The sequence below is a fragment of the Rhinoraja longicauda genome, chromosome 7 (genome assembly GCF_053455715.1).
Source record: "Rhinoraja longicauda isolate Sanriku21f chromosome 7, sRhiLon1.1, whole genome shotgun sequence".
NCBI lineage: Eukaryota > Metazoa > Chordata > Chondrichthyes > Rajiformes > Arhynchobatidae > Rhinoraja > Rhinoraja longicauda.
This window is the reverse complement of record NC_135959.1, coordinates 26910564-26925762: the sequence shown is the minus strand read 5'-3', so window position 1 is coordinate 26925762 and position 15199 is coordinate 26910564. Positions and strand designations below refer to the sequence as shown.

The 15199-nt window shown below is 43.1% G+C and overlaps 1 protein-coding gene across 12 annotated transcripts in view; it reads left to right on the top strand.

Annotated features, from left to right (window-relative positions):
- Positions 1-15199, top strand: part of LOC144595154 (Krueppel-like factor 12) — a 229059-nt gene that overhangs the window by 70313 nt on the left and 143547 nt on the right. For 8 of the 12 annotated variants that reach the window (XM_078402284.1, XM_078402290.1, XM_078402280.1 and 5 more), the window contains one exon: positions 259-320. The exons of 2 other annotated variants lie outside the window; for them this stretch is intronic. Coding sequence is in view for 1 of the 10 variants with exons in the window: in XM_078402279.1 (XP_078258405.1) it covers positions 849-854 (6 nt within the window). In the remaining 9 variants the exon portion in view is untranslated. Of the gene's footprint in view, positions 1-258; positions 431-772; positions 855-15199 lie in introns of those variants that run through there. 2 more of the 12 variants (XM_078402285.1, XM_078402279.1) reach the window with 2 other exon arrangements.

Here is a 15199-nt window from a genome sequence, read left to right as displayed (position 1 = left end):
ACAGCCTTCTGTGGCAAAGAAATCAAAAGAAAGGGAAAGGTCTATGAAAGGTGGGAGATTGGGGAGATTAAATGGGGAAAGGGATGATGATGTAATACACTCTTTCACTGCGCATCATCATTCCCTTTTTACATTGAATCGTTTCTGCATTCAGATCCTTTTATTCTCTCCTCCCCTTCCTCTGCATCTCAAAACATGCTTACCTCTTACTTTCTCCTGCTCTGAATTGAAATGTTAGTCTGGCTTCTTTTTCCACAGATGCTGCTTGATCTGCTGAGCATTTGACAGTGAGAACTATCGCAGATTCAGCCAGATTCTGAGTAAGTGGCTTTCATTCACACTGCCAACATTTATTATTTTAGCAAACCGACTTGAAACAGAAAAGATAACTCTTGATGAATGAGTACAGGAGCTGATTTAGGTTACAGAGGTAGGTGTGTGAGACTGAGACCAGTTCAAACTGCTGATGAAGGTGTTTTTTGAGACAGAAGTACATTTAGGTAGCTGGGGGGGGAGGGGGGGGGGGGGAGGGGAGGGAGGTAGGGGTGGAGCACTGTAGATTGGCTGTTCTGCTTTCCCAAGATAGAAGATCAGAACTGATGTCAAGCAACCTCGTAAAGAACAGAATCATTTTCTCTTAACTCCCGACTGCAGCAGCTGGCATTTGGTGACGGGTGAAACTTATGATCATGTGGTTTTCAAAGGGCAGGTTGCAAGCACGCTAACTGATATGTGATGTTCAAGCTATTAAGCTCCCACATACTGTTGGAGATTATTGATCCATTCAACATCGTGTTCTGGTGTGCTTCTGAGAAACCTTGAAACTGGAAGCAGGAATTAATGTTGCCATGTTGGTGAGTATGCATGTGTGTGATTGTTGCAAAACAACTCACATAGCAATTTTCCTTATTGTTGCCAGTCATCTGCGGCAGTGTTGGTTACAGTCTGAGATGGAAGACTTTGAAGATAGGATTCAGGTTTAGGTTACAGAGGTAGGCGTGGTGCAGTGCAGAATGGATGTGGGAAGTATTTTCCCAATTATAGGCAAATCTAGAATTAAAGACTACTTTAAAAATTAAGAGGTAGACGATGATTTTTAGTCGAGGTACACATTAAGGCAGACAAATTATTTTTTTTCTCTCTCTCTTGGAGGATCATGATCTTTTGGAGTTTCTAACATTGTTTTCAAGGCAGAGGTAGATAGCTGCCTGAGGTGCAAGGGAGGAATAAAATGGGTCACGAGGGCTGGATGGGAATGCAGAGTTGAGACTACAATCTGGTCCCAGCCCTGTCTGATTGAAAGGCAGAGCAAGCTTGAGCAGCTACTTCTAACCTGGATATGTGTGTATGCTTGTGTATCCCAATTCCATTCCAAATGCCGGAGTACAAAAACTTGGTGTGGGTACCGAGGGTCTGTTATGCTGTCAGTGATTATCTCTGAAAACAACCCCAAAGTGTAATTCTAAGGAACACAGTGCCTGGTTAATGTTTTTCCCTTGCTCAATATTACATCAAGAAAGATAGATTATTTAATCATTGCGCTGCCTTGGCAAGGCCACGAGTATAATCAAGGACGAGTCTCACCCCAGACCCTCTCCTCCCCTCTCCCATTAGGCAAGAGATACAGAACTGTGTAAACTCATGCCTCCAGATTCAGGGACAGTTTCTACCTGGCTGTTATCAAGCAACTGAACCATCCTATCACCAACTAGACAGCGATCCTGAAGTACCTTCTACCACATTGGAGGACTCTTTTTAATCTGATTTTTCTGGACTTTTATCTTGCACGAAACATTATTCCCATTATCATGTATCTGTACACTACATGTATAGTCTTTCTGTTGACTGGATAGCACATAACAAAAAGGCTTTTCACTGTACCTCGCTACTCATTACAATAAACGAAACTAAATGTGGGTGCTTGCTGTATACAAATTGGCTGCTGTGTTTCCCACATTAATGCAATGATTGCACTTCAGAAGTACTTCTTTGGGTATAAAGTATTTTGGGACACGTGCTTTAGAAGTGCAAATCTGTTTTTTTTAAATGTTTAGCGACACCGTGAAATGATCACTTCACTTAATATGGTTATTTGAATCGAGCAGTGGGTGCCTGTAAATTATGGGTGCTAAAGATGAAAAATGTCACCACATTTTAGGAAGTCTTCAGATGAGCGTGTGAAGAATTGGAATGTGCGGGGCTGTGGATGAAGAGCTCAGAAGTGGGACGGACCTAAAGAACATTTTTGTCTGGTTGAATAGATGCCTCCTGTGCAGTAAACAGATGCAATTCTACGATTTAAATTTAGGAATATTGCTTTATGAATTACCCCCTGGAGAAGAACTAGAACTGGTGACAATATACAAAGAGTGTCGGTATCTGCACAGGGAAGGTCGGGGGGATAACAGTCGCTTTAAGCACTGTGTATTACTTTAAAGACGGCGAGATCTGATTGATCCAACACTAAAGCAAATTAAGGATCGCGCTATAATGTTTCAGTCAAACTCAATTATCCCAATGAGCAATAAATCTCTTGACTCGGTTCATGTTCAAGTTTTATTTCCTGTCCCTTGTGTGAACCTTTTGCTGGTTTAAATTGCAGACAGTGGCTTCTGCCGATACCTTCCTGTACTCCTGAAACCAGTAAGAATATCAGATTGAGGAAGTCACCCAGCCGAACATGTTGCAGCTTCTCTGCCCCCTCACCCTCTCGTTATTAGTCAGAATTGGTGGTTTAGAAAAGGTCTCGGCCACTGCTGCAGTCTTTTATGGGTAAAGTGTTCTGCATACAAAGGACACTGTTCTTTACAGTGTACTGGGTCCCAGAGAGGCTGGAACCAAAGCTAGGCAATGTCGACATGATGCATGAAATTAGTTCTTCAAACACGAACAAATGGAATTTCTTCCATCCCCAGCAAAAAACCTTGAGGCTGTTGAAAAATGTGAATGGGAGAATGAAATGTGTTAATGATCCAGCAGATAGAATTGTAATGCAGAGATGCCATGATTTAATTCAAAGGCAAAATGGATTTGAAGGGCTAACTGGCACACTCTTCTTTCAAAACGAATTTAGACACAAAATTAGCGTTTGATGAGCGTTTAACAGCACTGGACCAGAGTTTAGTTTAGAAGGTTGAGGGGAGGACCTCATTAAAACTTACAGAATAATGAAAGGCATAGATAGAGTGGATGTGGAAAGGATGTTTCCACTGGTGGGAGAGTATAGGCCTCAGAATTTAAGGGCGCTTTTTTAGAAAGGTGAGGAGGAACTTCTTTAGTCAGAGGGTAGTTAATCTGTAGAGCTCATTGTCACAGAGGGATTTGGAGGCCGTCAGTGGATATTTTTAAGGCAGAGATAGACAAGTTCTTGATTAGAATGGGTGTCAAGTGTTGTGGGGAGAAGGCAGGAAAATGGGATTCGGAGGCAGAGATAAGCCATGATTGAATGTCATTGTTGACTTGATGGGCCGAATGGCATAATTCTACTCCTATAACATGTGAACAAAATGCAGGGGTAACTCAGCATTTCTGGAGAAAAGGCATAGGTGATGTTTCGGGTCGAGACCCTTCTTCAGGATTAGGTGATGTTTCGGGTCGAGATACCTTCTTCAGACTTAGACAAAATGAATTGTTGCTTTACTCTTTCATTACTATTTGTTTTGCACTTCCTTTTTGGGGGAAAAAACAAGGCATACTGCAAGCAATGGAGAGAGAATGCTGGAAAAACCCAGCAGTTTGGGGGGAAAAACAAGGCATATTGCAAGCAATGGAGAGAGAATGCTGGAAAAACCCAGCAGTTTGGGGGGAAAAAGAACAAAATTCAAGATTCGGGTCGAAGACTCTGCCTTTGATGTAAATGTTCCATCTGTTAGGTCTAGGTTTGCTATTATTGTCACACGTACAAGGTACAATAAAAAGCTTTGTTCTGCATGCTATCCAGTCAGATTAGATACTATATATAAATATAATCAAATCAAAATCAAGTACGATAGGTAAAGCAAAGGGGAAGACAGAGATTGCAGAATATAGTTCTCAGCATTGAAGCGCATCAGTTCGATAGACAAAGTCCAATGTCTACAATGGGGTTGATGTGAATCTGACAGTACCCTAGCTTACGGAAGGGCTGTTCCTCCTTTCACAGGCATGTTTAACATTTTGAATTTTTCAAACATTTTCTGATTTTTACTTCAGATTTCCAGCATCTGCAATTTTTCGATTTTTCATAACCAACGAAAGTACTTTTTGTCATGGAGTAATTTCTGTCACGTCGGAAACATCCCAGCCAATTTTCACACAGCTAAGATCCCATAAACTCGCACCACCATGATGTGCCATCTGTTTCTATGTTGTTTATTGAAAGACTCCATTCAGCGAGGGTACCAGGGATAAGGTCCCGCTTCACTTCATGGGATATTTTACATCTGATTTTGGTTGCAGATGGGAACATACAGTTTAAATCCTCCAATGAAAGATGCTTCGCAGCACTCCCATTGCACCTCAGGAGAGTGTCAGCTGAGAATATAATGCTCGGGTCTCTCAAGAAAGCCCACAACCTTTACTCTGAGCCAAGTGAGCTGCCCACTGAACCACAGCTGACACTTGCGGTTCAGGGAGGGATTTCACTTGCCCTGATATCTAGGTCAATACACAGCATTCCCACTGAACTCACAAAGACCCATCTCCCAATTATTCCCTCGGGAGACTTCAGAATATTGCAGGAGACATCAAGTCAGGCTTCAATCAGCAAACACATCATTGAACAGTAATTGGAAAAAAGTGTTCAAATTTATAAAGGCTCAACAAGCTGCTTTGTAACAAATAGAAACTTGGGAAATGATTCAGAGTTACATTTGTTTGGTCACAAAGAAAATTAGCTATTTTTAAACTTTTTTAATTTTTTTACTTTTGAAGTTATGGAATTATACAGCATGGAAACAGGCCCTTTGGCCCAACCCATCCATGTCGACTCAGTTACCTACCTGAACTAGTCTCTTTTGCCTGCATTTGCCCATATGTCTCCCACCTCTACCACTTCTTCTGGCAGCTCATTCCACATATTCACCACCCTCTGCAAGGAAAATGTTGCCCCTAAAGTCCTCTAAGTCTTTCCCCTCCACCGTAAATCTACATTCTCTAGTTTTAGGCACCCGTACCCTGGGAAAATGACTGAGCATCCATCTTATTTTCTTATCTTCTTCGGCTTCAGGCAATAAAGCCCCAGTCTCTTAAGTGAAGCCTTCCAGTCCCAGTAACATCCCTGTGAATCTTTTCTGTGAACTTTCCTTTCCGATGTCCCTTCCTATAACTCGGCGATCAAAACTATGCACATGTTCACAAACTGAAAAAAATCTGGTGAATTTACAGCACATGTAATTTTACTACTTATTAATTACTTATTAATATGCGCCCTGTTTTGGGTTAGATTATCAGTGTGAGCAATTACCCTCCTCTGTTTAGTCGTCATGCCATCTGAAATTGAACTAGGGCTTGGGGTTAGGATTGTGGGAGATTTGGAAGGAATCCCTAGATTCCTTTTTGTTGCAGAACTTGATGTCTTCTATAAATTTTTATTTTACAACACACATTCAATGGGCCCTGGCCCATTGTGAAATAAACATAAATTTGTGCTCTTGCACGCTTGTTTTCGTCATCTTGGACAGCAGTCCTTTATAATTAACTGAGACAGGGATGCGGGCAGTAAAATGTGAACATTTAACATGGCATGGAGGCACAGCAATAGAGTTGCTGCCTTACAGCACTTACAGTGCCAGAGACCAGGGTTCGATCCTGGCTACGGGAGCATTGTCTGTACGGAGCTTGTATGTTCTCCCCGTGACCGCGTGGGTTTTCTCCGAGAACTTCGGTTTCCTCCCACGCTCCGAAGACATATAGGTTTGTAGGTTAATTGGCTTGCTAAATATGTAGAAATTGTCCCTGGTGTAGGATAGAGTTAATGTGTGGGGATCGCTGGTCGGTGGGCCGAAGGGCTGTTTCCGCGCTGTATCTCTAAACTAAACTAACTAAACTAAACAGGTAAATGACTTTAACCTGCCAGCTCACCTTTGAAATTACACCAAGTAAAAGGGAAGTTATGTTTATTCACAATAAAAGGATTTGGGTAGCCTAGTGGGTCGAGCAGTTAGTGCTGCTTCCTTACTATTCCAGGGACTGGATAGGATCCTGGCCCCTAGTGTTATCTGTGTGGAGTTTGCACATTATCCCTATGAATGCATGGGTTACCTCCAAGTACTCCAGTCTTCCCCTTTGTCCTAAGGATATGCTGGTAGGAAAGGAATAGAAATTTCCAACCCGAAGCATCACTTATTCCTTTTCTCCAAAGATGCTGTCTGACCCTTTGAGTTACTCCAGCATTTTGTGTCCATCTTTGGTATAAGCCAGTATTTGCAGTTTCTTCCTACATGATATGCTGGTAGGTAATTGTACATTCTAAATTACTCATCATTGCATGTTAATAGCAAACAAAAAATGGAGTGGCACAGTGGCGTAGTGGTAGAGCTACTGCCTTACAGCGGCAGAGACCAGGGATCGATCCTGATTACGGGTGCTTGTCTAGGAAGGAACTGTAGATGCTGGTTTAAATCAAAGGTAGACAAGATGCTGGAATAACTCAGCGGGACTGGCAGCATCTCTGGAGAGAAGGAATGGGTGACATTTCGGGTTGAGACCCTTCTTCAGACTGCACAAGGGTCTCGACCCGAAACGTCACCCATTCCTTCTCTCCAGAGATGCTGCCTGTCCGCTGAGTTACTCCAGCATTTTGTGTCTCCTTACGGGTGTTTGTCTGCACAGAGTTTGTATGTTCTCCCCGTGACCTGTGTGGGTTTTCTCCGGGATCTTTGGTTTCCTCCCACACTCCAAAGACATACAGGTTTGTAGGTTAATTCGCTTGGTATAATTGTAAATTTTCTCTAGTGTGTGTAGGATAGTTAGTGTGCGGGGATTTTTGGTCGGTGCAGACTCGGTGGGCTGAAGGGCCTGTTTCTGTGCTGTATCTCGGGCCTGGTTCTGCACTGTATTTCTAAAGTAAACTAAACTAAACTAAATCAAAGGGGAATACATCAGATGTATATGTATGAGGGTGAATAAGTAACAAAAGGATGGGAAATAAGTTGAGGGAAAATTTGATAATGGGAATGCTTCCCCTGAGAGACCCAAAGAGACCCAAAGAGGCAAAAAAAGTCTTGTGATTTTGTTTTTGATAGTGTTTCATTGAAATATAGATCCTGTGATAAATTTTCAGAGAGATTTAATGTAATTATTTTTTTTAAATAAGCCTCTTTAAAGTTTTTAAGAGCAGACAATGAACTAATACTGGCTTATCTATGTGTTATGTTATTTAAGGCACACTGGCTCCTTCACATGAATGAATTAATAGGGGAGGAGGGATTCCAATATATAGCCAAGACAACTTATTATTATCCACAGTAATTAAAATATTTAAAAAATGCAGTTGCAAAGTTATTGTCCAAAATGAAATCCCTAATAACATATTAGAGGGAGATGCTGAGGTCTGAGGCAAGATTGTGTCATTTCTATTTCTATTTGGAGTGTAATTTGTTCCCCTCTGCTCTCCAAAATCATGGTCCCAGCTGTTTCTTTAATTCAGCATTCACTTATGTTTTGATGGCTGAACTCATTTTAAACTCCACCTGCCCCTTCCAACTACGCCAGACAACTCAGTTGTTTATCCCCGCGCAGCTTTGAAAGGACATGCTCAGTTCAGCAATGCGGCGAAGAGAGATGTTTTTCCAAGGGAAACAGAAGAGCTAATCTTCTATAACGAGGAAATTTCATCCTCCAGAAATCTGAGGGCTGACATTTAGAAAAGTCAGAGTTGTCCAGCCCAAAACACTCCCTGTAGCTGACTGAGTCTACACCGACCAGCGCAGAATCGTTTACATGAATCCTACCCCCATACCATTTTATTCTCCAAACATTACATCAACTACATGCAAACTGAAGGAACAGCACCCCTTATTCTGCTTGGGTGGTCAACAACCCAGTGGTATGAACATTGAATATTCCAAGTTCAACTAACATTCCCCACTCCCTCCCCTCACAACCTCTTTTCTTTCCCGCTCATCCCATCCTGGTTTACACATTGTTCTCCACTTCCACTTCCCTCCGTCACCCTGCTGCTTTCCCCTCCTCTGTATGCTCATTTCCCCCCTCCATCCCCCCCTCCCCTTCGATCTTAGTTCCCATTTCCCTTTTATGCCCCCTCCTTCCCCTCCCACCTGACCCTTTCCACATGTACCCCTCTTTCAGGCTTTGCACTTCACTCCTCTTCTTTCCTTAACTGACACACTTCTGTCTCTTTTTCTCCTCCAGACTGTTACTACCTACACCCATCTGCCAAACAACCCACATACCTGTATCCACATATCAATTAGATAGACACAAAGTCTCTAATTGCTGAGTAACTCAGCAGGTCAGGCAGCATCTCCTGAGGGAAGGGATGGCTGATGTTTCGGGTCAGGATCCTTCAGCCTCTTTTCTCCAGAGATGATGCATGACCCACTGAGTTACTCCAGCACTTTGTGTCTATCTTCGGTATAAACCAGCATCTGCAGTTCTTTTCTCCACCTATCACTCGCCAGGCTTTGCATCACCCCTATATCTCCTTTCCAGTTTTCTCCCCCTATTCCATCATCAGGTCCTGACCCAAAGAGTTGTCTATCTTTTGCCTCGACAGATGCTGCCTGGTCTGCTGAGTTCTTCCAGCACTTTCATTTTTTGTCACGATTCCAGCATCTGAAGTCTCATGTTTCTCCATTCCATCAACTCTCCCCATATTCCACCACTCAACTATTCTCCTGGACCAATTTACAGTGCAGCGGTAGACTTACTGCTTTACAGTGCTTGCAGCGCCTGAGACCCAGGTTCGATCCCGATTGCTGTCTGTATGGAATTTGTACGTTCTCCCCGTGACCTGCGTGGGTTTTCTCCGAGATCTTCGGTTTCCTCCCACATTCCAAAGACGTACAGGTTTGTAGGTTAATTGGCTTGGTATAAGTGTAAAATTGTCCTTAGTGTGTGTAGGGTAGTGTTAAAGTGCGGGGATCGCCGGTCAGTGCGGACTCGGTGGGCCGAAGGGCCTGTTTCCGCGCTGTATCTCTAAAATAAACTAAGGAGTGCTAATGTAAATCTTTTGAATATTGGAGAGACCGGTGCAATTAGAGGAAACCCATGCAGCCACAGAAAAACATGCAAGCTGTGAGGCAGCAGCTTGATGAGCTGCATCAATGTGCTTCCCCTTTGTCTTCTTGAAAATAGCTTCTTGAAAATAGCTTTTTTACTATATCTCAGTATTTCTGATTACATTTTGCATTGACTGAACAAAATTAACTTTTGCACAAAAGATTCTTTAGACTTGTTCACTTGTCACTACAGGACATTCACAGTGAAAGGCAGGGCTCTGGGGAGTGTCGTAGAGCTGAGGGATTTAGGTGTGCAGGTACATAGTTCCTTGAAAGTGGCATCACAGGTAGGTAGGTAGGGTGGTCAAGAAGGATTTCAGTACATTGGCGTTCATCAGTTCGGGTATTGAGTATAGAAGTACATCATGCTACAGTTGTACAATGCATTAGTGAGACCACATTTGGAGAACTGTGTTCAGTTTTGGTCACCCTGCTGTAGGAAAAATGTTGTTAAACTGGAAAGAGTGCAGAGAAGATTTGCAAGAATGTTACCAGGACTTGAGGGTCTGAGCTATAAGGAGATGTTGGGCATGCTAGAACTTTATTCATTGTACTGCAGGAAGATGAGGGGTGATCGTGTAGAGGAGTATAAGATCTAGAGGGAAATAGGTAAAATAGATGCACAGTCTTCTTTCCCAGAGTGGAGGAATTGAGAACCAGTAGTCATAGGTTTAAGATGAGAGAGGAAAGATTTAATAGGAACGTGAGGGGCAGCTTTTTCACAGAGGGTGGTGCATCTAAGGGACGAGCTGTCAGAGGAGGTAGTTGAGTCAGGTACTATAACAACATTTAAAAGACATTTGGACAGGTACATCGGAAAATATACCTTTAGCCTATGGGCTAAACGCACACAGTGTAGATGGGGCATCTTGGTTGGCATGGGCAAGTTGGGATGAAGGGCCTGTTCCCATGCTGTATGACTGACAAAAAAAACCCTGTAATATAGATCTTTTAACCAAATGAAAGCACACATCTTCAGAGCAGGAGTTGCATTTTTGCGGCTTTTAATGTTGACTTAATGGCAAAAGAATTATGAATCTGTAGGATGCAGACATTCATCGATACTTGTGGATGTGACTGAGCCCTCTGAGTGAAATCACTTGGAGAATCTAACCCATGCCTTACTTTTCAAATATGGTCCTACAGATTGATTTGTATGCAATATGAAAGGCCATTTATCAGAACCAATAAATCATTTTAGCAATGCAAAACTACTTTGAAGATCAAAACGTGTAGGAATGTCCTGCTGATGCTGATTTGGCTGAAACGTCACCTGTTCTCCAGAGATGTTGCTTGACCCGTTGTTACTCCAGCATTTTGTGTCCATCTACTCTGAAGAACGTCTGTGAATTAACATCCTCTGCCCTTTAGATATGCAGCTTTCAAATTTTTGGGTGCAGCCTTTTCTTGCGTTATATTTCCATCAATGACGATAAATCTGTCCTTGAAAGATGGTGTTTGCCACACCAAAAAGTCTAATAATATTGGCTGATCTATAGTTTTGTGATCTTGTTTATGGTGCTGGCATCTACGATGGACCTGTTGAAACTACAACTAGTCTTGGGAGGCACATTGTCACCAGTAGCCAGTGTTGCCATCTGCTTCTGTCATCAGTTGGCAGAATCATAAGGACTCAAATACCATGCTGGAGAAAACACTGGAAATGCTCAACAAATCAGGCAGCATCTGTGGAAAGAGAAATAGTTAACATTTCAAGTCAAAGATAGACACAAAATGCTGGAGTAACTCAGCGGGTCAGGCAGCATCTCGGGAGAGAAGGAATGGGTGACGTTTCGGGTCGAGACCCTTCTTCAGGCTGATGTCAGGGGAGGGGGCGGGGCAAAAGTCAAAGACATGTTTTTTTTTATGGATGCCTTTCTGGTGACAAATATTTAATTTTGTGAGCTTCAAACTTTTTCTCAGGGTAGAAAGTCCCTTCAAAAAACACCTACTCATTAAGTGAACTGCAGCCTTGAGTCACCACCTTTGTTCTTAAGATGAGTGGGCATGTTATACGCAATTGACAAGTGCACTTGGGGAGGAGTGTATGGGGAGGGGGGGGGGTGAAGAAGAATGAATGGATTGAGAAAATGCTACGTGGTTTAAAATGTCGAGAGAAAATTAGTAAAATGTCCAGGAAAAAAATACAAAACTGATGACTCTTTATCTAAATGCATTCTGCATTTACTGAAAATAGGTGAATTCACAGCACAATTGGAAATATGTGGGTAAGATCCCAATAATATTACAGAGAAATGAAGAAAACGGCAGCCACATTAAAGAAATATTTTACATTGAACCTCACAAAAGAGAACACAGAAAATATTGCAAAACAATGAATTTGGAAATTATCATTTGTAAAAGTAGTAATGGAGAAATTAATGGGATACCGAGAGAGGAGATAAAGCCCCAGGATCTCATGACGCTTATCCCAAGGTTTAGAGGGAGCTGGCGATGGAACTGTGTCTATTATCAGGTGGCTTAAGGACCAGGGGCACAGAATAGGGATAATGGTAACATTTAAAGAAGAATATTTGAAGAAAAGTTTTCACTCGGAGAGTGATATAGATATGTAATTCACCATCCACGAGAATCACAGAATAGAATCAATCTGTGCTTTCCAAAGGGAATTAGGTAGGCAGATGAGAGAGAATACTGTGCAGAACCATGGGGTAAGAGCAGGGCAATGGAACTGATGGCATTTCTCTCCTGGGGGTTAACATCGATTTGATATGCTGCATTATATGACTTCAGGGATCATTATGGATCGACTACATAGTGTTGTCCTCATGTTAGATCTTTAGACTTTAGAGATACTACAAGGAAACAGGCCCTTCGGCCCACCGGGTCTGCACTGACCAGTGATCGCTCCGTACGCTAGCACTACCCTACCCACCAGGGACAATTTATAATTTTACCGAAGCCAATTAACCTAAAAACCTCTATGTCCTTGGAGTGTGGGAGGAAACTGGAGCACGTGGAGAGAACCCAAGTGGTCACAGGGAGAACGTACAAACTCCGTACTGACAGCACCCGTAGTCAAGATCGAAAGCCCGTAGTTCGGCTTGTATACTGGAATTTTGAAGGATGAGAGGAGATCTTATCGAAACGTATAAGATTATTAAGGAGTTGGACACGTTAGAGGCAGGAAACATGTTCCCAATGTTGGGGGAGTCCAGAACAAGGGGCCACAGTTTAAGAATAAGGGGTAGGCCATTTAGAACTGAGATGGGGAAAAACTTTTTCAGCCAGAGAGTTGTGAATCTGTGGAATTCTCTGCCTCAGAAGGCAGTGGAGGCCAATTCTCTGAATGCATTCAAGAGAGAGCTAGATAGAGCTCTTAAGGATAGCGGAGTCAGGGGGTATGGGGAGAAGGCAGGAACAGGGTACTGATTGAGAATGATCAGCCATGATCACATTGAATGGCGGTGCTGGCTCGAAGGGCCGAATGGCCTCCTCCTGCACCTATTGTCTATTGAAACCAGGTCCCTGGCACTGTAAGGCAGCAATGCTACCGGTGTGCAGAAATAGACGAGAGCTCTCACTCCACAAGAGTCATTGGTGAACCTGCCGAGTAGTTAGGACAGCCTTTCAGGTTTTGTACCAAGGAGAGTGCATATTGTTAACATTTAGACCAGGATCTCAATGAATAGTGAGAGAGTACAAGCGAGCATAACACTCAATGTAGTTTAGTTTAGTGGCGCAGAAATGGGCCCTTCGGCCTACCAAGTTTACGCCGACCTGCAATCCTCGCACACTAACGCTATCCTACCTACTAGGGACAATTTACTATTATACCAAGCCAATTAACCTATAAACCCATATGGTTTTGGGGTGTGGGAGGAAACCGGAAAAAACCCACGCAGGTCACGGGGAGTACATATAAACTCCATCCAGACAAGCACCCGTAGTCAGGATCTCTGGCGCTGTAAGGCAGCAACTCTACCGTGCCGCCCAGTATTGAGTCCCACGGGCAGAAAGCGGGTGACGGAGAATTGAAATTCCTCCAGTATTGTGGCAAGGGAAGAAACCCAGTGTGGATTTAAAACGATGATGACTGGATTGTATAAACTACTTGGCTGCAGAGCTGGGGAATGGGATTATGTGATGGAATTCTTTTGTTAGCCAACATGGACAAGATGGGATAAATGTCATAAATTTCTGTGGTTTTATTATGTAATGCCCAAGATATTTTGTTGACTAGATATTCCATCGTGCAAGGATATTTGTCAGGATAATTCAGGGATTTATGGTCCTGATTCAACGTTTAATCAATAAAACTTTCTTGGGACCCATTAACCTCTACCCTCTGAATTCCCCAAATGGGTGAAGCACTGAGTTGAGAGTGCAAATTCATAAATTACTCGCTTTAATATGGGTCCAAGTGCAACAGCAACCACATGAAACATTCAGCAATCACCTTATGGCGGCAACTGGTGGGCTGCCAGATCTTGAAGGTGGGGTAACTTCGCAACTTACTGTCGGCACTCAGGGTGTGGCTGCAATTGTTTAGTGATCAAAAACTTGGAGTGGACTTCAGGAGCTGGGGTAACGGCCAAAGGAAATAAACTGTTCACTCCAGCTGTATCCAGGTGGAAACGGCAGAACCGGGAGATTTGCCTTTCAGATAACTGTGAGTCTTTTAAATCAGGTTCCAATTAAGTCCGGCAATGGAAGCACGCAGGCAGCATCAGCTTCAAGCAGTTCTTGTGGTTTGGTCTTGCTGCTGATTGTTTCTCTGGTCTCAGTCAAGTCTCTGCAAGCATATGAAACTGTCGATGCTGGAACCTTGAGCAAACAAAAAGTGCTGGGAACGCACTTTCTGGGTCGGGACCCTTCTTCAGACTTTAGTTGGCTAAGTCTATAGAATCCTGGTCATTATTATTGATCCCAAAAGACTCCAGGTGCAATGTGGGGGAGCAGAGGGATGATGAAATTAATAGAAGTAATACTTTATAGCAATAATCTTGAAGACAGACACAAATACGGGGGGTGGGGGGGGGGGGGGGGGGGGGAGGCAGGAGGATGGGTAGATTTGGTTAGCGACTACTCCACCGCTACACAAGCTTTCAATTGCACACCAATGCCTCTACTTCTTTAGAAGGCATAGGAAGTTCAACATGTCCCCAACAACCCTCACCAACTTCTACACATGCGTCGTAGAAAACATCAGAATGCTTCACAGCATGGTTTGGGGTCAGCTCCATCCAAGACTGCAAGGAATTGCACAGAGTTGTGGACTAAACTCAGACCATCACACAAACCACACACTCCCTCCCTGCCTTAATGACTCCATCTACACTTCTAGCTGTCTCGGCACGGTCACCAGCATAATCTAGGGTTACCCCATCTTCTCCACCTCTCCCATCAGGCAAGGGGTACAGAGGTTTGACAAAGCATACCCGAAATTCAGGAATAGTTTCTTCCCAGCTGTTATTAGGCAACTGATCAGCTAGAGTGCGGTCCTGACCCCCCCCCCCCATCTACTTTATTGGAGACCTTTGAACTATCTTTAATCTGACACTAAATGTTGTACCCATCATCCTTTATCTTTGCATTGAGGATGGCTTGATTATATTCATGTATAGTCTATTCTTTGACTGGTTAGCACTCAAACAAAAGCTCTTTACTGTACCTCGGCACACGTGACAATATTAAATGAAACAATGCAATGAATTTCTGCCACTGGATTTTTCATGCAGGACTCCATATTCCCGCACACTTTATTCATCAGAGATTAAAGCCTGCAGCAGCATGGTGATCTTCTCTATATGTTCTTAAGCCTCCTGCAGGGTGACAGCCATTCACTATATGGAATAGGCATTTTGAATGGGAGGAGAGCAAGTGTAAGTTCATTAAATTATCTATACCTTTGAGGTCAGCTGTGGATCGTTGAAGGGCAAGTCCTTGTGCACCGGCCTGTCACCTTATATTGATCTGCCAGCCATTCATTTCAGCTTGACTTGACGTTCTCCTGC